Source organism: Dipteris shenzhenensis, chromosome 25, assembly GCF_047967505.1.
Source record: "Dipteris shenzhenensis isolate YYH24624 ecotype China chromosome 25, Dip_SZ_1.0, whole genome shotgun sequence".
Classification (NCBI taxonomy): domain Eukaryota; kingdom Viridiplantae; phylum Streptophyta; class Polypodiopsida; order Gleicheniales; family Dipteridaceae; genus Dipteris; species Dipteris shenzhenensis.
The window spans coordinates 49449592-49472615 of NC_141620.1; the positions used below are offsets into that span (position 1 = coordinate 49449592).

General features: G+C 42.9%; 1 protein-coding gene across 3 annotated transcripts in view; it reads right to left on the minus strand.

The window, feature by feature from the left end:
- Positions 1-1279, minus strand: part of LOC147886003 (CLP protease regulatory subunit CLPX1, mitochondrial-like) — a 49040-nt gene extending 47761 nt beyond the window's left edge. For 2 of the 3 annotated variants that reach the window (XM_087396067.1, XM_087396065.1), the window contains exon 1: positions 158-1279. In XM_087396067.1, coding sequence (XP_087252193.1) covers positions 158-769 — 612 coding nt within the window. In that variant the 5' untranslated portion in view covers positions 770-1279. The remainder of the gene's footprint in view (positions 1-157) is intronic. The other variant, XM_087396066.1, reaches the window with a different exon arrangement.
- Between the last annotated feature and the right edge of the window lie 21745 nt (positions 1280-23024).

Here is a 23024-nt window from a genome sequence, read left to right on the forward strand (position 1 = left end):
TCCAAATAGCGAAAGAGGGCGATCAGGGAGACAAGAGAGAGAGAGAGAGAGAGGCCCTAAACATGTGGAGGATTCCTAAACGCAAAAATAGCATCTTCTGAATCGCCTTCACTTAGACCTACCTATGGCAGGCCAAAAATCGTGAGCCTGTCCTTACCGCATTTGAAGAAGTTTCAGCTCGGACGCCTTTAACCACCAGCAAAGCACTTGCGCGGCCCTTGTTCTCCCCTGCACATGCTGCGTCGATGCTCTTTGGCAGATAAGACATAAGGGAAAGTGTCAGGGGGGAGGGGGCAGGTTTACAGGATGGACAAAGAAACCTTCTATGCAGGAAAGAGGCTTTCCGCGTAATTGAGCCTGGAAGGAGAAGAAAAGGCGAAAAAGGGAGTTCCAATTGCATGTCGCAAGATGGGCACCTGACGCAGCCCCATTTGTCCTGTGCATCAAGTCTGTCTCGGGAAGAGCCATCTTTCTGAGGGATTCTCACATCCAAGATACGGGTAGAATCGAGAGCACCTACGAAATCTATGTTTCCACTCTTGACTAGCGAAGCCACAAAATCCAATTTTGCAGCTTTCTCTAAGGAAGGGATGGAGCGCGAAGGTGTATTTAATATAGGAGGACTGCCACTGGACGATGAAATTGGCATTAGGAAAGGCTTCCGACAAGCTGATGTACTTCCCAAAACGTCAGCTGCCGTTCCAGGCTGCATTGCACACACCCGGCCAGCTGCAGCATTGCGAACGTTCCTTAACCGCGCTGCGGCCATGATCGAATCCGATATGCCTTTTCTCACCCCGCACCGCAGATGCTAAGAAACAACGGCATCGGTCGGCATCATCCAGAAACGACAGAGCTCGTCCTGCTTGGAACTTTCGAAAAGCTCGGTGCAGTGCAAAAATGACTATTTTTTGGCGAAGGCAAAATCGAAATGCAAACCTATCTCCAAAAACAACGAAGCACTGCAGATCCCGTCGGAATTCTTCACAAACACGCCAGCAATTATCTAGACGGAAATACGTTCGTCGTGTGCAATAGTTACAGGATTCTTCAGAAAAACGCCAGCAATTCTAACCATAAGCTGTGAATTCTGGGCTACCACAAAAATGCCTGGCGATTCTCAAACAAAAGTGAAGATACAAGGAGCAAATTTCTGAAGCAGGAGTGCTGAGCTTCGAATGCTGGAGAGCAAATGCTCTGAGGGTGATCGATGAGAAGAAGAAAAAGGCGAGGGATGAAGATGATGATGAGGATGAAGATCGCTTGTCATCAAGTTTTTGAAAATTGGAATTGAATGATTTCCTTGATATGTTTTCTGTTTTTGTTGTTGCTTGGACAGCAAAAGACCAGGCTTTTCGGATCACCCCATCCCACGTGTCCCATCACGTGGCACTCCTCTTCTCGATGCTCTCTCCGCCCTCGCTTCGCCTCCACTGCGAAGTTCACTGAGCAATATGTTAGATAGCACGTGCATAGAAGGGGGTGAGCTACAGAAAGTACTAGTCGGGGAGCCGTACGTTGCTACAATGCAACATGATAGCACCCAGTTCCTCGAAGCATGGACCTAGAAGCATAAACAAACCCATGTGCATTGCATGTTCTTGTATCGTCTCACAGCACCTTCTTTAGAAGCTTCTCCAGACTTCAAAAATGAGCAAGAGGGGGTGGAAGTGTTGAGAGTTCACGCTCAACATCATGTGATCATGTGTGCATAGCACCATCACGTGATCATATGTGCATAGCACTAACCTTATAGAGTGCTATAAAGGAAAGGGTTAGCTCCCCTAACCCTAACCCTAAAAGGGTTTGTATATATTCTATTTTTTTTAACTAATTCTAGTGTACAGTTAGTCATTTGTGGTGTGCTCTCTAGCTGTGCCCTCTCTCCTCATCTCCACTCTTCTCCTCTCCCCTTTTCATATTTTGTCATGGTATCAGAGCTCCCTTGTCTTCCGTTGAGACATTGAGTTTCTTGAGAGTGTGAGAGAGATTGTGAGATTGAGAGTTCTCTTGAGTGATTGTGAGATCCTTCCCTTCACTTCCGTTGAGAGAAATTTCCGTCATTGAGAGGAAATTTCCGTCCATTATTCTTTCTTTGAGTTCATTCTTGAGAGATTCTAGTTCCTTCTCTTGAGTGTTTCTTATTCCGTGAGAGAGAGAGACCTCTGAGTGTTCATTGAAAGCTTCAAGAGCTATTACTGTGTGAAAGAGATAGGGTGAGAAAGAAAGGTTTTAGTCTCATTCTCAGAGAAAGAGATAGAGAGGTGTCTCAAGAGAGTTTGAGAGTGTTTTCTTTTTCAAGAGAAGCCCAGCAACAACCAAGGCTCCATCGACAAGATATTGTGGGCTACAACGAACGCAGGCTACTGCACCGACAGACCTCTTTCTACGCGGCTGCGACCACGGCTGCACACTCCAGCAACGAAGCGTCTCCTAGTTGGTACCCGCGAGCGGATCTCCATAGTCTTCTACGACTTCCAAGCCTCTTCACCGGCTCCTACGCTACCTGCGCTCCAATCCACTTCACAAAGCGGCTCCCCACAGATCTCTAGTGTTGTGCAAGGCTTCTACGCCCACAGGCTGCACCTCCTGCGCACAGCCTCTCCGTCTCAGCTGCTGCAGTCCGCCTCTGCTCCACCTCCTTCTGTAGCTCCGCCTCTCGAATGGCGGCATTCTTCGTTGTTGCCTCAACGAGCTCCGACCTCCTGAGCGACGCGCTCCAGCTCCACGACGAGCTCCATCGCCAGCGACGCGCTCCGGCTCCTCCGCATGCCCGCGCTCTTCAACAGAGCTCCAATCAGCCTCTAACGAAAACGACGACGAAATCTTCGAGATTCCGTCGGCATCTCCAAGATTTCGGCGGCCCACGAGGTGACACGTGGCAGACCTTATCTACCACGTCACCATCGGAGCCACGTCATCAGCGCCACGTAAGCAGTCCACGTCATTCTGCCACGTCACCTGCCACGTCATTAGTGCCACGTCAGTTGCCACGTCAGCTGCCACGTCATCACTGCCACATCAGCTGCCACATCATCACTGCCACGTCAGTTGCCACATCATCACTGCCACGTCATCAAGCCACGTCATCTGTGCCACGTCATCTATGCCACGTCATCTGTGCCACATCATCTGTCACGTCATCAGGCCACATCATCTGCCACGTCATCAGGCCACGTCATTTGTGCCACGTCATCTGGCCACGTCATCAAGCCACGTCATCAGTGACACCTCAGCACTGCCACCTCAGCAGTCCAGTCAGCACTGACCCTCTGCAGGCACAGTCCCTTGCCAGGCACACTGTGCACACTCCTGCCACCTCAGCACAGAGCTTCACTGGCACACCTCTTGCTAAGCACAGTGCCACATCATCACTGCATGCGACTCACAGTGACACATCATCATTGAGCACCATTTGCACTCCTTTTGCCCCTCCACCTAGATCAAGTCATATCTCTTGATCCAGGAAGAATTTGAGGGTGCTCCAAAAAGGAAAGTCGCTCGATTTTTTATGCTCTACGCGCTCGTTACATCACGCGCACATTTCAGCGCAAGTTACACTCACATTTGAGCCTTGCCGATAAAACCACTTCCTTCACGCACATTTGCCTCTACATCGACGCATCTGACCCAGCACTTAAAAAGAACAAAAGAAAAGGAATTATTTGCTGCTCTTTCATCGATCGACGGTTGGTTTAGATCTAGATCAGAGTAGACTAGATCGCCATAGAGGGGACGCTTTGAATTCCCCAAGTTGCCAATCTAAGCCATGCCCGAAATTCCCGACTAGTACCTACTCGGAGTCAGTCCATACGCTCACATCCGATTTCACATCATTGCATTACCTGAAACCTTACGTTCATCAGTTCAGTGAGTAGACTTCAGAGTTCAGAGGCATTGCAGATTGATTCAGTGGGCAGATAGCACTTGATTTCACACACACATGCCACCATTGTAAAGCCTATTTGGCTATCTCACGGCATCGTGCACATCATTTTTCAGCCTTGTAAAGCCTCTTGGCTATTCCCGGCATCATTGCCACAAGCCTTGTAACACAGGTCAAATCTTATTTATTGCAGTTCTATCTTCACCGACGGTACAGAGATTTCACTTGGCATCTTCAGTGTATTTGCAGTTGATTCATACAGAGTTTTTTCAGGACACTCTTGAGTACATTGTTTGCACCATGTCGACTAGCAACCTCAATCTGGAGGCATCTGCTAAGTTAGACAACTCCAATTACGGTACATGGAAATACCGAATGGAGACCATTCTTGTGCTTCAGGACAAATGGGAGTATGTTGATGGATCCATACCTAGACCATTGGCCGATCCAGCCACCAGTAGCTCTACTCCATCTGTTGTCACAGCACCAGCAACGGGATCTACATCGGGATCTACATCTACACAAACAGTTTCCGCACCAGTAGCAGATCCTGCCATTGCCCGAGCTCAAGCAGAATGGGATAAGAAAGACAAGTATGCCTATCACCTGATCAAGCAGAATGTGCAAGATGTCATGCTAGGATAGCTCAACACAGTCAAGACATCAAAAGAAGCATGGGATATGTTCGCAGCTCTCTACGAGTCCAAGAACACATCCAAGATTCTCACCCTGAGAAACCAGATCAACCAGAGTTTCCGCAATAGCAATGAAACCGGTCATGCTTATGTACTCCGCATCAAAGACTACAACAATCAACTTGCAGCAGCAGGAGAGACTATGAATCCCGCAGAAATGGTTCAAGTAATCCTGAATGGACTAGGAGAAGGATATGAGAATCTAGTCCAGAGTATTGCCATCCAACGGCAAATTCCAACACTGGAAGGACTTCAGTCAGTTCTACTTGGTGAAGAACTCAGGACTCAAGCCATTCAAGCACATAAAGGTCATTCTAATGATTAGGCATTCACCGCTTCAGACAGAAGCAGAGGCAAAGGCAGAAACAGAGGTAGATCATATCAGAAAAGTGGTCAAAATCAAAGTCAGAATCAGCATCAGCATCAGCAGCATCCTCAGCAACATCAAAATCAGCAAAGAGGAAATCATTCCAACAGAGGAAGATTCCAAGGATGAGGGAATGCATCCACCAATGTGTCAAACATTCAATGCAACTATTGTCACAAGTTTGGACACTATGAAAGAGATTGTCGCAAGAAGCAGTATGACCAAGGCGGTCAATCCAGCAGTAATCGAGGGAATTCCCGAGGAAGAGGAAATCATCGTGGTGGACATTCTAGTCACAGTCATTTTGCAAATGAACATGGCAATATGTTTCTTGCAAGTGAGGAATTGCATCAGATTGATACAATGCACCTAGACACTGATTTTAATCCCAAAGAGGATTTCAGCTATCAAGTCGACCAAGTGGAACAGGATCCTTGGTACATCGACAGCGGTGCATCATCTCATATGACAAATCATCAGGAATGGTTCACAGAAATGAAGCCATTAGAAGGTCAAAAGAATGTCATCTATACAGCAGACAATACACCGAATCCGGTTCAAGGGACAGGTGTTATCCCTATGAACAATTTCACTGGTACAAAAGGATTAGTCAAAGATGTGCTCTATGTTCCGAAGCTCAGCAAGAACCTTTTATCAGTAGGTCAAATGACGGAACACAACTACAAAGTCATCTTCGACGGTGATGAATGCACTATCAGAGACAAATCCAAAAGAGGTCAGCTAGTAGCAAAAGGTGTCAAGGAAGGACGCTTGTACAGGATGCTAGCTACAGTACCAGATAAACATGCCATGTCAGCTCAAATGCAACAGATGCCACTATCTGCAAAATGGCATAAGAGATATGGTCATGTCAACTTCAAGTACTTGTTAGATCTAAGGAATCAAAATATGGCAATTGGGATTCCGAAGCTACAGTTTCTTGGAAAGGTTTGTGAAGCATGTTGCTTCGGCAAACAAAAGCGAACCAACTTTGTCAGAAGTACCTCTCGTGCACGAGGTATTCTTGATTTGATTCATACAGATGTATGGGGTTATGCCCAGACCCGCAGCATCAATGGTTCACTTTATTACTTGACCTTCATCGACGACTACAGTAGATATTGTTGGGTCTACTTTTTGAAAGAGAAATCTGAAGTGTTTGCCAGATTTCAAGAATTCAAAGCCATGGTAGAAAACCAAACAGGCAGAAAGATCAAGGTCATGAGATCAGACAGAGGAGGTGAATACATGTCTTCAGCATTCATGAACTTTTGCAAAACTCACGGCATTCGAAGACAATTCACATGTGCAGATACTCCTCAGCAAAATGCAATAGCTGAAAGGAAGAATGGGACTTTAGCAGACAATGCTAGAGCAATGCTTAGTGAAAAGCATCTTCCGAATCAGTATTGGGCAGAAGCAATAGCTACAGCTAACTACTTGCTTAATCGGCTTCCTACCGAACCGATACAAGGTATGACTCCTTATGAAGCATTCACTGGACACAAGCCACGCATTGGGCATCTCCGCATATTTGGTTGCATAGCATATGCCCACATACATGATGATCATCGCAGAAAATTGGATGCGAAGTCACGCAAATGCATCATGGTAGGCTACAGTGAAGAAAGTAAAGCATACAAATTGTATGATCCCATCAACCGCAAAGTCATTATCTCCAGAGATGTAATCTTCGATGAGGAATCAGAATGGAAAACCTCACCTACACAGGAGATAGAAGCATCGACTTCACAGTCATCTATAGAACAGGTTGATGAAGAAGAGCAAGAATTGCCAGCAACACCCCAATCAGTGTCACAGCAGCTCAGACGGTCTACTAGGGAAAGCAGACCACCAGTCAGATTGACATATGCTCAGAAAGGCAAAGCAATTCAGGTGGAAACCACCAACTATGCTCTTATGACTACCATCATGGCTACAGAAGAGCCAGTGTACTTCGAAGACGCAGTAGATAAGCCAGAATGGCAAACTGCTATGAATGAAGAAATGGATGCTTTGTATAAAAACAACACTTGGGAATTATGTGACCTTCCACCAGGAAAGAAGGCCATAGCCAACAAATGGGTATACAAAGTGAAGTACAATCCAGATGGCAGTATTCAGAGATACAAAGCCAGATTAGTTGCAAAAGGATTTGCACAACAATATGGCCAAGATTATGATGAGACTTATGCTCCAGTAGCAAAGATGGATTCCATATGGTTCTTGATATCACTAGCGACACTCAGTAAATGGAATGTGTATCAGCTCGATGTCAAGAATGCATTTCTCAATGGTTATCTAGACGAGGAAGTCTACATGCAACAACCAGCCGGTTATGTTGAACCAGGACAGGAGAACAAGGTTTGCCATCTCAAGAAAAGTCTCTATGGCTTAAAGCAAGCACCCAGAAGTTGGTACAGCAGAATTGACAAGTATTTTGCTGATCTGGGATACATGAAGTCCAATGCAGATCATACTCTCTACTACAAAGTTCAAGGGGAAGATATTACTATTGCACTTTTGTACGTAGATGATCTGATTGTGACAGGAAGCAAGGATAGCTTCATCAGAAAGCTAAAACAAGACTTATCTGCAGAGTTCGACATGAAAGATCTTGGACTTATGCACTATTGTCTTGGAATTGAGTTCTGGAGAGATTCAGATAGCACATTCATGAGTCAGCTCAAATATGTTGATAGTCTCCTGAAGAAGTTTCATATGGCAGATTGCAAGATTGCAGCCACTCCCATGGAACAGAGTTTGAAACTTACTAAAGATTCAGAAAAGCCTACAGTCAATGACAGATACTACAGGCAACTCATTGGATCTCTTATATATCTGACAATCACACGGCCAGATATTTGTTATGCAGTAAGCTCACTAGCACAGTTTATGGCAAATCCAAAACAGTCTCACTGGAATGCAGCCAAAAGAGTCTTGAGATACATCAGAGGTACAAGACAATTTGGGATAGAATACAGAGGAAGTCATCCACGGTTGCATGGATACTGTGACAGTGACTATGCTGGAGATCATGAGACCAGGAGATCGACACAGGGATATGCATTTTTCCTTGGTCAAGGTGCTATATCATGGTTGTCAAACAAACAGCCAACTGTTTCTCTGTCTTCGACTGAAGCAGAATATAGAGCACTCACTACAGGTGCATGTGAGGCTATATGGCTCAGAAGACTATTGTCAGAAACAGATTACTTTGATGAGTCAAAGCCAACAACAATATACTGTGATAATCAATCGGCTCAAGCATTGGCCAAAAATCCAGTATATCACTCCAGAACAAAGCACATTGATGTCAGAGAGCACTTCATCAGAGAAAGAGTGTTACTTGGTGACATCACACTGCAGCATTGTGATAGCAAAGAAAATGTTGCAGACATCTTTACCAAACCACTCGGTAAAGAGCTATTCGAGAAACACCGACTAGCTCTTGGTTTGATGCAGAGGAAGGACATTCCCATTAAAGGGGAGTGATGGAATGTAATGCTCAGTCCTTCTTCGATTCCCCAGAATCATCATCTTGAGGGAAGGCCTACTTCATGATGTTGATCTTGAGGGAAGGTGTTGAGAGTTCACGCTCAACATCATGTGATCATGTGTGCATAGCACCATCACGTGATCATATGTGCATAGCACTAACCTTATAGAGTGCTATAAAGGAAAGGGTTAGCTCCCCTAACCCTAACCCTAAAAGGGTTTGTATATATTCTATTTTTTTTAACTAATTCTAGTGTACAGTTAGTCATTTGTGGTGTGCTCTCTAGCTGTGCCCTCTCTCCTCATCTCCACTCTTCTCCTCTCCCCTCTTCATATTTTGTCAGGAAGCATGTTAGGTAAGGCTTATGGAGGGAGGCGCAAGAGGGTGTCATGGAGGCAAGCCCTTCTCACACTACTTCTTGCATTGTTTCTTTGTTTTTTTAAACCTCACTTTTGAGAGCTTTGTGTAGGTGACACATGTAGAGAGAGTGTCAAGTTCTATAGAGAGAACGATGTCAATTACATATAGTTTAGATTTAGACACATACTTAAGGGTATATAAATATCCCTTGAGTGCACGCACATGCTATATAGGGTTCTTACAGAGTGAACGCCTCAAGTATCAATGCCATGAGCCAAAGCCACAAGCGTTCAAGACTAGTTGTGCTTCAAGGATGCCATGCACAAAAATACTATACCATGGCTTTACTAATTGCTTTCAAGGAGATTTACTGTCAGGAGCCTTCTACAAGGCCATCTATCACCTCTTACAAAGGTTTCTTCCTTCCCTCACAATCAAACCCCTGCAGTTCGAAAGAGTTATGATGCTCATCAAACCCTCACACCCAAAGGTGCATGTAGCTTGGCTCTATGCTCGTGATAATATCTTTCCATTTAATCCTTGTGCCATTGTCAATAGGACCCCCAAATGTTGCAAAAGTAAGTACCTATTCATTGCTAACTTTGGAGAATTTAGAGTCAATCGATTGATCTTCTAGAAGTTTTCAATGCTCTTGCTCTATTTTACTACCACCTTGCTATTCAGCTTTGAATATTCAAGAACATTGAACTTGAAGTATTATATACTCAATTTTTCAAGAAACCTAGTCTCGGATGACTGAAATTTTCAAAAAGCCTAGTCTTAGATGTATTGCATGTTAAACAATTTGTTTGCATCAATTTCATTTTCCTGCAAACTTATGGTTTTTTCCTTTGAAGGATCCATTAGGTACATATCATATCGTGAGGCGAGATGACATTCCCTGCTGCACAAAATATCAATAGCTAAAGTGGCAATGCATATTGATTGAGAGCCATATAGGATGGATCAAACAAACTAAGATGTGGAGCTTTCATATCTAAGAAAATGATACAAATGTAAACCTTGACTCGATCTTTGTTCAACCATGAATTTCATGCAACATCTTCATTAAGTACCATATCATATTGAGAGCTTGGCGAGATAACATTGCCTATTGCACACAATATCGATACCTAGTGGCTATGCACACTACTTGAGAACTATATAGGATGGATCAAATAAATCAAGACGTGGAGCTTTCGTATTTAAACAAATGATGCAAATATGAACCTTGACTCAAGCTTTGCTCAACGAAGAATTGCATTACCATCTTCAAATCAGAAAATTTGTATGCAGCATCTTCAAGTGAAAAAATTGTGAGTTCTATTAAGTCATATAACATGTAGACCTTCTCAACACCCCTAAAGGCTCTCACCTTATTCCTTCATTAGATTGCTCATCTATACTTCCCATCTACCTATTCTAAATGCCCTTAATAGCAACAAATTAATCCCCGTATATAACTTACACTAAGAAGAAAAGGCCTTTATTTTTCAACCGAGAATTTCAATTGATTATTAGGTGAAAAGGTGGAGTATGCCAATTAGGCTAAGGTCAAAGAGATAGCTTCAAATTTTCATGTAAAAGGAAGACTTCAACTCAAAACCTCAATTAGTCACTCTCAAGGTCTTACCACAATACTACATTAAGACATTGTATGAAAAGTATAGTATGAGGGCCATAATTTCTCACACTCATAAATAAGAGGAGAGTGGGGGCCATGTTCTCATAAATAGAGGAATGTCCTCGTGAGCCTTCTCTTTCCTTTCCACCCTTCCCCTCCTACCTTTTCCACTTATTAATACTTTTTTAGTTCTTTTCAATTGGGTTGGCCGATTCACTATTGAATATGATATAATATATAGCAAACTCTAATTGTGGGTTGCCTTACGTCCCTAAGGACTATTTCCATGAAGATTAAGTCCTTCAGGGACCAATAATCTCTAACCCTCTACCCTCTGTATGCATGCTATTTGCACATGGGTTGACCATATCTCAACACTCCTATGTCATTGGACACTCTCTACACCATTGGACACTCTCTACACAAATAAAGAATTGAAATTTTCAAACTTCTCTCAAGGATTAAATTTTCAGACTTCTCTTAAGCTAAGGCTTTAGTGAACAAGTCCATTGCTTAGGTACTCAAGAAAAGAATAGATTGACTAGACATCCCCTTCTTCCACCTAATGTTGTATGAAATGGTAGCAAATATCAATATTCTTTAACTTCTCTTATCCATTGGGTTCTTGGCCATTCAAATGGCAATGTACTTGCCAGAAAAAGATAACCATGGCATCATCTTTCACTGCTCCAAGATAACAAGTATATTGCCAAGATCCTTTAACAAACAATGTAGCAAATGTCCATGGGTTTTTGGACAATGCGATGGCACTCTACTTGTCAGAAAATATAACTATGGAATCATCTTTTATTGCTCCAAGGTCCATTGACAAACATACCAACCATATAGCCCTGCACAGACCCCAGGTAAGAGAGTTGTACTCTACCTCTATTGTAGATAATGTCATGGTTGCCTATATTGATTTCTCCAACAAGATACACAATGTGAATTCAACATCAATGTGTATCATGAAATAGACTTTCTCTCAGGGCCACCTTCCTGATTTGCCTGACATAACCCAACCAAATATGATTTCATGCCATGGCTATCTTTAAGATATACAACTTATGGTTCATAATCCTACTTAGGTATTTAAAATTTTGCTTTACTCCATTCCAAGAGTGGCCACACAACTTTGTCACAAATTGGATTACAATACTTGCTACGTAAGAAACGCCTGGTTATTCAAAATCATGGATTGCACTTGATGATACAATTTATGATCTAAGAATGGAAAGTATGTTGAGAGTTCATGCTCAACATCATGTGATCATGTGTGCATAGCACCATCATGTGATCATATGTGCATAGCACTAACCTTATAGAGTGCTATAAAGGAAAGGGTTAGATCCCCTAATCCTAACCCTAAAAGGGTTTGTATATATTCTATTTTTTCAACTAAATCTAGTGTACAGTTAGTCATTTGTGGTGTGCTCTCTAGCTGTGCCCTCTCTCCTCATATCCACTCTTCTCCTCTCCCCTCTTCATATTTTGTCATGGTATCAAAGCTCCCTTGCCTTCCGTTGAGGCATTGCGATTCTTGAGAGTTCTCTTGAGTGATTGTGAGATCCTTCCATTCACTTCCATTGAGAGAATTTTTGTCAATTCATTTGAAAGAATTTCCTTTCATTGGTTTATTCATTTCGAGGGAGAGATTTCTTCCTCTTCTGTTGCATCCACTGCATGTCTGAGAATTCAGTTCATTCTTATTGTGAGAGAGGGATTTCATTGAGATAGGAATCCATTGCTTGTGAGAGAGATTTGGAGAGGAAATCCATTCGGGAGAATTCCTGAGATTTTGTTTCGAGAGCTCTATTGTGAAGAGATTCATCTCTTGTCACAGAGGTTCTATTCTATCACAAGCCCAACTACAAAAGCAACTGCAAAGGAGCCGACACAGACGACCTCCAATAAAGAAGCAAACCAGCTGCTGGTAAAGCAGCTCTAACCTCCGAGATCTCACGGCCTTCTACAAGGCAGCACTGACCGTGAGTCTCCAAAGCTCTTGAGGCGAGCTCCATCTAAGGCTCTACCACCACGCAGCAAATGGCTCCAAAGCTACTCCTCGCCAACAACTACAACTGATCGCCGAAGCCTCTTCATCTTCAACTACGCGACCCGCACGATGACCAACAAAGGCTCTCAGCAATCAACACCTTCTGCAGCAATGAGCAATTGTCTCCATTGACAGCAACGATCCGCTCTCTGCTTCAACAACTCGCTCTTTTCTTCAATGTGGATCTCCTGGACCAAGCGCCTCCTTTCACAAGCCTCACAACCGAGACTCAAGGCACCCCTGTAGCAGCGAAGCCCAAGCCTCCTACATTTTAGCCTTTTCTCTGAAGCCCAATGCCTTCATAGTCAGCCGCACCGACTGTAGCCTCCTATAGCCTCAAAGGCCATAGAGTGCACAACCAACCTTCCCTAAGGCTGTGCCAGCTCTAAGGCCATCGCGACGAGCCTCGAGTGATTTAAGGCCATTGCCTCTCCATCGCTCACAAAGCACAAGCTCAATTGCACGACCGACCACGCTCTCGGTCCTTCTCCACTGCACACTACTCGAGCGCCACCCGTGACCTGCAGCACCGACGGACTCCCGACAGCCATCAACTTGCAACAAGGCTCCTCCACTCAAGTTTGCAATAAGCACAGCCTCGACGGATGACAACCCTTCAAGCCCCTGCGGCGAGCAACATCTCCTTGAGCTTCATCTCCGTCCTCCAGCGATGACTCATCGAACTAGTGACGGAATCTAGAAGATTCTATCAAAATCTAAAAGATTCCGAAAGGCAACCACATCCCAACATGTGGCAAGCTGGCCACCCTTTATCAAGATAGGATAGGGTCTAGCTCAAGGATTGACACGTGGCACCTTATCTGCCACATCAGCATAGACACATCATCGATTGCCACATCACTTGTACCATGTCATCAAGGACACATCATTAGCCACATCATCACTACCACATCACCCCTACCAACTCAACAAGCCATGTCATCAACCACGTCAGCATTACCACATCATCTGCTGACATCATCAGTAGTGCCACCTTAGTTGTCCAATCAACACTGACCTCTGCAGGCACACAAAGTGCATGTGGCTCACAGTGACACATCATCATTGAGCACATTTGCACTCCTTTTGCTCCTCCACCTAGATCAAGTCATATCTCTTGATCCAGGAAGAATTTGAAGGTGCTCCAAAAAGGAAAGTCGCTCGATTTTTTATGCTCTACGCGCTCGTTACATCACGCGCACATTTCAGCGCAAGTTACACTCACATTTGAGCCTTGCCGATAAAACCACTTCCTTCACGCACATTTGCCTCTACATCGACGCATCTGACCCAGCACTTAAAAAGAACAAAAGAAAAGGAATTATTTGCTGCTCTTTCATCGATCGACGGTTGGTTTAGATCTAGATCAGAGTAGACTAGATCGCCATAGAGGGGACGCTTTGAATTCCCCAAGTTGCCAATCTAAGCCATGCCCGAAATTCCCGACTAGTACCTACTCGGAGTCAGTCCATACGCTCACATCCGATTTCACATCATTGCATTACCTGAAACCTTACGTTCATCAGTTCAGTGAGTAGACTTCAGAGTTCAGAGGCATTGCAGATTGATTCAGTGGGCAGATAGCACTTGATTTCACACACACATGCCACCATTGTAAAGCCTATTTGGCTATCTCACGGCATCGTGCACATCATTTTTCAGCCTTGTAAAGCCTCTTGGCTATTCCCGGCATCATTGCCACAAGCCTTGTAACACAGGTCAAATCTTATTTATTGCAGTTCTATCTTCACCGACGGTACAGAGATTTCACTTGGCATCTTCAGTGTATTTGCAGTTGATTCATACAGAGTTTTTTCAGGACACTCTTGAGTACATTGTTTGCACCATGTCGACTAGCAACCTCAATCTGGAGGCATCTGCTAAGTTAGACAACTCCAATTACGGTACATGGAAATACCGAATGGAGACCATTCTTGTGCTTCAGGACAAATGGGAGTATGTTGATGGATCCATACCTAGACCATTGGCCGATCCAGCCACCAGTAGCTCTACTCCATCTGTTGTCACAGCACCAGCAACGGGATCTACATCGGGATCTACATCTACACAAACAGTTTCCGCACCAGTAGCAGATCCTGCCATTGCCCGAGCTCAAGCAGAATGGGATAAGAAAGACAAGTATGCCTATCACCTGATCAAGCAGAATGTGCAAGATGTCATGCTAGGATAGCTCAACACAGTCAAGACATCAAAAGAAGCATGGGATATGTTCGCAGCTCTCTACGAGTCCAAGAACACATCCAAGATTCTCACCCTGAGAAACCAGATCAACCAGAGTTTCCGCAATAGCAATGAAACCGGTCATGCTTATGTACTCCGCATCAAAGACTACAACAATCAACTTGCAGCAGCAGGAGAGACTATGAATCCCGCAGAAATGGTTCAAGTAATCCTGAATGGACTAGGAGAAGGATATGAGAATCTAGTCCAGAGTATTGCCATCCAACGGCAAATTCCAACACTGGAAGGACTTCAGTCAGTTCTACTTGGTGAAGAACTCAGGACTCAAGCCATTCAAGCACATAAAGGTCATTCTAATGATTAGGCATTCACCGCTTCAGACAGAAGCAGAGGCAAAGGCAGAAACAGAGGTAGATCATATCAGAAAAGTGGTCAAAATCAAAGTCAGAATCAGCATCAGCATCAGCAGCATCCTCAGCAACATCAAAATCAGCAAAGAGGAAATCATTCCAACAGAGGAAGATTCCAAGGATGAGGGAATGCATCCACCAATGTGTCAAACATTCAATGCAACTATTGTCACAAGTTTGGACACTATGAAAGAGATTGTCGCAAGAAGCAGTATGACCAAGGCGGTCAATCCAGCAGTAATCGAGGGAATTCCCGAGGAAGAGGAAATCATCGTGGTGGACATTCTAGTCACAGTCATTTTGCAAATGAACATGGCAATATGTTTCTTGCAAGTGAGGAATTGCATCAGATTGATACAATGCACCTAGACACTGATTTTAATCCCAAAGAGGATTTCAGCTATCAAGTCGACCAAGTGGAACAGGATCCTTGGTACATCGACAGCGGTGCATCATCTCATATGACAAATCATCAGGAATGGTTCACAGAAATGAAGCCATTAGAAGGTCAAAAGAATGTCATCTATACAGCAGACAATACACCGAATCCGGTTCAAGGGACAGGTGTTATCCCTATGAACAATTTCACTGGTACAAAAGGATTAGTCAAAGATGTGCTCTATGTTCCGAAGCTCAGCAAGAACCTTTTATCAGTAGGTCAAATGACGGAACACAACTACAAAGTCATCTTCGACGGTGATGAATGCACTATCAGAGACAAATCCAAAAGAGGTCAGCTAGTAGCAAAAGGTGTCAAGGAAGGACGCTTGTACAGGATGCTAGCTACAGTACCAGATAAACATGCCATGTCAGCTCAAATGCAACAGATGCCACTATCTGCAAAATGGCATAAGAGATATGGTCATGTCAACTTCAAGTACTTGTTAGATCTAAGGAATCAAAATATGGCAATTGGGATTCCGAAGCTACAGTTTCTTGGAAAGGTTTGTGAAGCATGTTGCTTCGGCAAACAAAAGCGAACCAACTTTGTCAGAAGTACCTCTCGTGCACGAGGTATTCTTGATTTGATTCATACAGATGTATGGGGTTATGCCCAGACCCGCAGCATCAATGGTTCACTTTATTACTTGACCTTCATCGACGACTACAGTAGATATTGTTGGGTCTACTTTTTGAAAGAGAAATCTGAAGTGTTTGCCAGATTTCAAGAATTCAAAGCCATGGTAGAAAACCAAACAGGCAGAAAGATCAAGGTCATGAGATCAGACAGAGGAGGTGAATACATGTCTTCAGCATTCATGAACTTTTGCAAAACTCACGGCATTCGAAGACAATTCACATGTGCAGATACTCCTCAGCAAAATGCAATAGCTGAAAGGAAGAATGGGACTTTAGCAGACAATGCTAGAGCAATGCTTAGTGAAAAGCATCTTCCGAATCAGTATTGGGCAGAAGCAATAGCTACAGCTAACTACTTGCTTAATCGGCTTCCTACCGAACCGATACAAGGTATGACTCCTTATGAAGCATTCACTGGACACAAGCCACGCATTGGGCATCTCCGCATATTTGGTTGCATAGCATATGCCCACATACATGATGATCATCGCAGAAAATTGGATGCGAAGTCACGCAAATGCATCATGGTAGGCTACAGTGAAGAAAGTAAAGCATACAAATTGTATGATCCCATCAACCGCAAAGTCATTATCTCCAGAGATGTAATCTTCGATGAGGAATCAGAATGGAAAACCTCACCTACACAGGAGATAGAAGCATCGACTTCACAGTCATCTATAGAACAGGTTGATGAAGAAGAGCAAGAATTGCCAGCAACACCCCAATCAGTGTCACAGCAGCTCAGACGGTCTACTAGGGAAAGCAGACCACCAGTCAGATTGACATATGCTCAGAAAGGCAAAGCAATTCAGGTGGAAACCACCAACTATGCTCTTATGACTACCATCATGGCTACAGAAGAGCCAGTGTACTTCGAAGACGCAGTAGATAAGCCAGAATGGCAAACTGCTATGAATGAAGAAATGGATGCTTTGTATAAAAACAACACTTGGGAATTATGTGACCTTCCACCAGGAAAGAAGGCCATAGCCAACAAATGGGTATACAAAGTGAAGTACAATCCAGATGGCAGTATTCAGAGATACAAAGCCAGATTAGTTGCAAAAGGATTTGCACAACAATATGGCCAAGATTATGATGAGACTTATGCTCCAGTAGCAAAGATGGATTCCATATGGTTCTTGATATCACTAGCGACACTCAGTAAATGGAATGTGTATCAGCTCGATGTCAAGAATGCATTTCTCAATGGTTATCTAGACGAGGAAGTCTACATGCAACAACCAGCCGGTTATGTTGAACCAGGACAGGAGAACAAGGTTTGCCATCTCAAGAAAAGTCTCTATGGCTTAAAGCAAGCACTCAGAAGTTGGTACAGCAGAATTGACAAGTATTTTGCTGATCTGGGATACATGAAGTCCAATGCAGATCATACTCTCTACTACAAAGTTCAAGGGGAAGATATTACTATTGCACTTTTGTACGTAGATGATCTGATTGTGACAGGAAGCAAGGATAGCTTCATCAGAAAGCTAAAACAAGACTTATCTGCAGAGTTCGACATGAAAGATCTTGGACTTATGCACTATTGTCTTGGAATTGAGTTCTGGAGAGATTCAGATAGCACATTCATGAGTCAGCTCAAATATGTTGATAGTCTCCTGAAGAAGTTTCATATGGCAGATTGCAAGATTGCAGCCACTCCCATGGAACAGAGTTTGAAACTTACTAAAGATTCAGAAAAGCCTACAGTCAATGACAGATACTACAGGCAACTCATTGGATCTCTTATATATCTGACAATCACACGGCCAGATATTTGTTATGCAGTAAGCTCACTAGCACAGTTTATGGCAAATCCAAAACAGTCTCACTGGAATGCAGCCAAAAGAGTCTTGAGATACATCAGAGGTACAAGACAATTTGGGATAGAATACAGAGGAAGTCATCCACGGTTGCATGGATACTGTGACAGTGACTATGCTGGAGATCATGAGACCAGGAGATCGACACAGGGATATGCATTTTTCCTTGGTCAAGGTGCTATATCATGGTTGTCAAACAAACAGCCAACTGTTTCTCTGTCTTCGACTGAAGCAGAATATAGAGCACTCACTACAGGTGCATGTGAGGCTATATGGCTCAGAAGACTATTGTCAGAAACAGATTACTTTGATGAGTCAAAGCCAACAACAATATACTGTGATAATCAATCGGCTCAAGCATTGGCCAAAAATCCAGTATATCACTCCAGAACAAAGCACATTGATGTCAGAGAGCACTTCATCAGAGAAAGAGTGTTACTTGGTGACATCACACTGCAGCATTGTGATAGCAAAGAAAATGTTGCAGACATCTTTACCAAACCACTCGGTAAAGAGCTATTCGAGAAACACCGACTAGCTCTTGGTTTGATGCAGAGGAAGGACATTCCCATTAAAGGGGAGTGATGGAATGTAATGCTCAGTCCTTCTTCGATTCCCCAGAATCATCATCTTGAGGGAAGGCCTACTTCATGATGTTGATCTTGAGGGAAGGTGTTGAGAGTTCACGCTCAACATCATGTGATCATGTGTGCATAGCACCATCACGTGATCATATGTGCATAGCACTAACCTTATAGAGTGCTATAAAGGAAAGGGTTAGCTCCCCTAACCCTAACCCTAAAAGGGTTTGTATATATTCTATTTTTTTTAACTAATTCTAGTGTACAGTTAGTCATTTGTGGTGTGCTCTCTAGCTGTGCCCTCTCTCCTCATCTCCACTCTTCTCCTCTCCCCTCTTCATATTTTGTCAGGAAGCATGTTAGGTAAGGCTTATGGAGGGAGGCGCAAGAGGGTGTCATGGAGGCAAGCCCTTCTCACACTACTTCTTGCATTGTTTCTTTGTTTTTTTAAACCTCACTTTTGAGAGCTTTGTGTAGGTGACACATGTAGAGAGAGTGTCAAGTTCTATAGAGAGAACGATGTCAATTACATATAGTTTAGATTTAGACACATACTTAAGGGTATATAAATATCCCTTGAGTGCACGCACATGCTATATAGGGTTCTTACAGAGTGAACGCCTCAAGTATCAATGCCATGAGCCAAAGCCACAAGCGTTCAAGACTAGTTGTGCTTCAAGGATGCCATGCACAAAAATACTATACCATGGCTTTACTAATTGCTTTCAAGGAGATTTACTGTCAGGAGCCTTCTACAAGGCCATCTATCACCTCTTACAAAGGTTTCTTCCTTCCCTCACAATCAAACCCCTGCAGTTCGAAAGAGTTATGATGCTCATCAAACCCTCACACCCAAAGGTGCATGTGGCTTGGCTCTATGCTCGTGATAATATCTTTCCATTTAATCCTTGTGCCATTGTCAATAGGACCCCCAAATGTTGCAAAAGTAAGTACCTATTCATTGCTAACTTTGGAGAATTTAGAGTCAATCGATTGATCTTCTAGAAGTTTTCAATGCTCTTGCTCTATTTTACTACCACCTTGCTATTCAGCTTTGAATATTCAAGAACATTGAACTTGAAGTATTATATACTCAATTTTTCAAGAAACCTAGTCTCGGATGACTGAAATTTTCAAAAAGCCTAGTCTTAGATGTATTGCATGTTAAACAATTTGTTTGCATCAATTTCATTTTCCTGCAAACTTATGGTTTTTTCCTTTGAAGGATCCATTAGGTACATATCATATCGTGAGGCGAGATGACATTCCCTGCTGCACAAAATATCAATAGCTAAAGTGGCAATGCATATTGATTGAGAGCCATATAGGATGGATCAAACAAACTAAGATGTGGAGCTTTCATATCTAAGAAAATGATACAAATGTAAACCTTGACTCGATCTTTGTTCAACCATGAATTTCATGCAACATCTTCATTAAGTACCATATCATATTGAGAGCTTGGCGAGATAACATTGCCTATTGCACACAATATCGATACCTAGTGGCTATGCACACTACTTGAGAACTATATAGGATGGATCAAATAAATCAAGACGTGGAGCTTTCGTATTTAAACAAATGATGCAAATATGAACCTTGACTCAAGCTTTGCTCAACGAAGAATTGCATTACCATCTTCAAATCAGAAAATTTGTATGCAGCATCTTCAAGTGAAAAAATTGTGAGTTCTATTAAGTCATATAACATGTAGACCTTCTCAACACCCCTAAAGGCTCTCACCTTATTCCTTCATTAGATTGCTCATCTATACTTCCCATCTACCTATTCTAAATGCCCTTAATAGCAACAAATTAATCCCCGTATATAACTTACACTAAGAAGAAAAGGCCTTTATTTTTCAACCGAGAATTTCAATTGATTATTAGGTGAAAAGGTGGAGTATGCCAATTAGGCTAAGGTCAAAGAGATAGCTTCAAATTTTCATGTAAAAGGAAGACTTCAACTCAAAACCTCAATTAGTCACTCTCAAGGTCTTACCACAATACTACATTAAGACATTGTATGAAAAGTATAGTATGAGGGCCATAATTTCTCACACTCATAAATAAGAGGAGAGTGGGGGCCATGTTCTCATAAATAGAGGAATGTCCTCGTGAGCCTTCTCTTTCCTTTCCACCCTTCCCCTCCTACCTTTTCCACTTATTAATACTTTTTTAGTTCTTTTCAATTGGGTTGGCCGATTCACTATTGAATATGATATAATATATAGCAAACTCTAATTGTGGGTTGCCTTACGTCCCTAAGGACTATTTCCATGAAGATTAAGTCCTTCAGGGACCAATAATCTCTAACCCTCTACCCTCTGTATGCATGCTATTTGCACATGGGTTGACCATATCTCAACACTCCTATGTCATTGGACACTCTCTACACCATTGGACACTCTCTACACAAATAAAGAATTGAAATTTTCAAACTTCTCTCAAGGATTAAATTTTCAGACTTCTCTTAAGCTAAGGCTTTAGTGAACAAGTCCATTGCTTAGGTACTCAAGAAAAGAATAGATTGACTAGACATCCCCTTCTTCCACCTAATGTTGTATGAAATGGTAGCAAATATCAATATTCTTTAACTTCTCTTATCCATTGGGTTCTTGGCCATTCAAATGGCAATGTACTTGCCAGAAAAAGATAACCATGGCATCATCTTTCACTGCTCCAAGATAACAAGTATATTGCCAAGATCCTTTAACAAACAATGTAGCAAATGTCCATGGGTTTTTGGACAATGCGATGGCACTCTACTTGTCAGAAAATATAACTATGGAATCATCTTTTATTGCTCCAAGGTCCATTGACAAACATACCAACCATATAGCCCTGCACAGACCCCAGGTAAGAGAGTTGTACTCTACCTCTATTGTAGATAATGTCATGGTTGCCTATATTGATTTCTCCAACAAGATACACAATGTGAATTCAACATCAATGTGTATCATGAAATAGACTTTCTCTCAGGGCCACCTTCCTGATTTGCCTGACATAACCCAACCAAATATGATTTCATGCCATGGCTATCTTTAAGATATACAACTTATGGTTCATAATCCTACTTAGGTATTTAAAATTTTGCTTTACTCCATTCCAAGAGTGGCCACACAACTTTGTCACAAATTGGATTACAATACTTGCTACGTAAGAAACGCCTGGTTATTCAAAATCATGGATTGCACTTGATGATACAATTTATGATCTAAGAATGGAAAGTATGTTGAGAGTTCATGCTCAACATCATGTGATCATGTGTGCATAGCACCATCATGTGATCATATGTGCATAGCACTAACCTTATAGAGTGCTATAAAGGAAAGGGTTAGATCCCCTAATCCTAACCCTAAAAGGGTTTGTATATATTCTATTTTTTCAACTAAATCTAGTGTACAGTTAGTCATTTGTGGTGTGCTCTCTAGCTGTGCCCTCTCTCCTCATATCCACTCTTCTCCTCTCCCCTCTTCATATTTTGTCATGGTATCAAAGCTCCCTTGCCTTCCGTTGAGGCATTGCGATTCTTGAGAGTTCTCTTGAGTGATTGTGAGATCCTTCCATTCACTTCCATTGAGAGAATTTTTGTCAGTTCATTTGAAAGAATTTCCTTTCATTGGTTTATTCATTTCGAGGGAGAGATTTCTTCCTCTTCTGTTGCATCCACTGCATGTCTGAGAATTCAGTTCATTCTTATTGTGAGAGAGGGATTTCATTGAGATAGGAATCCATTGCTTGTGAGAGAGATTTGGAGAGGAAATCCATTCGGGAGAATTCCTGAGATTTTGTTTCGAGAGCTCTATTGTGAAGAGATTCATCTCTTGTCACAGAGGTTCTATTCTATCACAAGCCCAACTACAAAAGCAACTGCAAAGGAGCCGACACAGACGACCTCCAATAAAGAAGCAAACCAGCTGCTGGTAAAGCAGCTCTAACCTCCGAGATCTCACGGCCTTCTACAAGGCAGCACTGACCGTGAGTCTCCAAAGCTCTTGAGGCGAGCTCCATCTAAGGCTCTACCACCACGCAGCAAATGGCTCCAAAGCTACTCCTCGCCAACAACTACAACTGATCGCCGAAGCCTCTTCATCTTCAACTACGCGACCCGCACGATGACCAACAAAGGCTCTCAGCAATCAACACCTTCTGCAGCAATGAGCAATTGTCTCCATTGACAGCAACGATCCGCTCTCTGCTTCAACAACTCGCTCTTTTCTTCAATGTGGATCTCCTGGACCAAGCGCCTCCTTTCACAAGCCTCACAACCGAGACTCAAGGCACCCCTGTAGCAGCGAAGCCCAAGCCTCCTACATTTTAGCCTTTTCTCTGAAGCCCAATGCCTTCATAGTCAGCCGCACCGACTGTAGCCTCCTATAGCCTCAAAGGCCATAGAGTGCACAACCAACCTTCCCTAAGGCTGTGCCAGCTCTAAG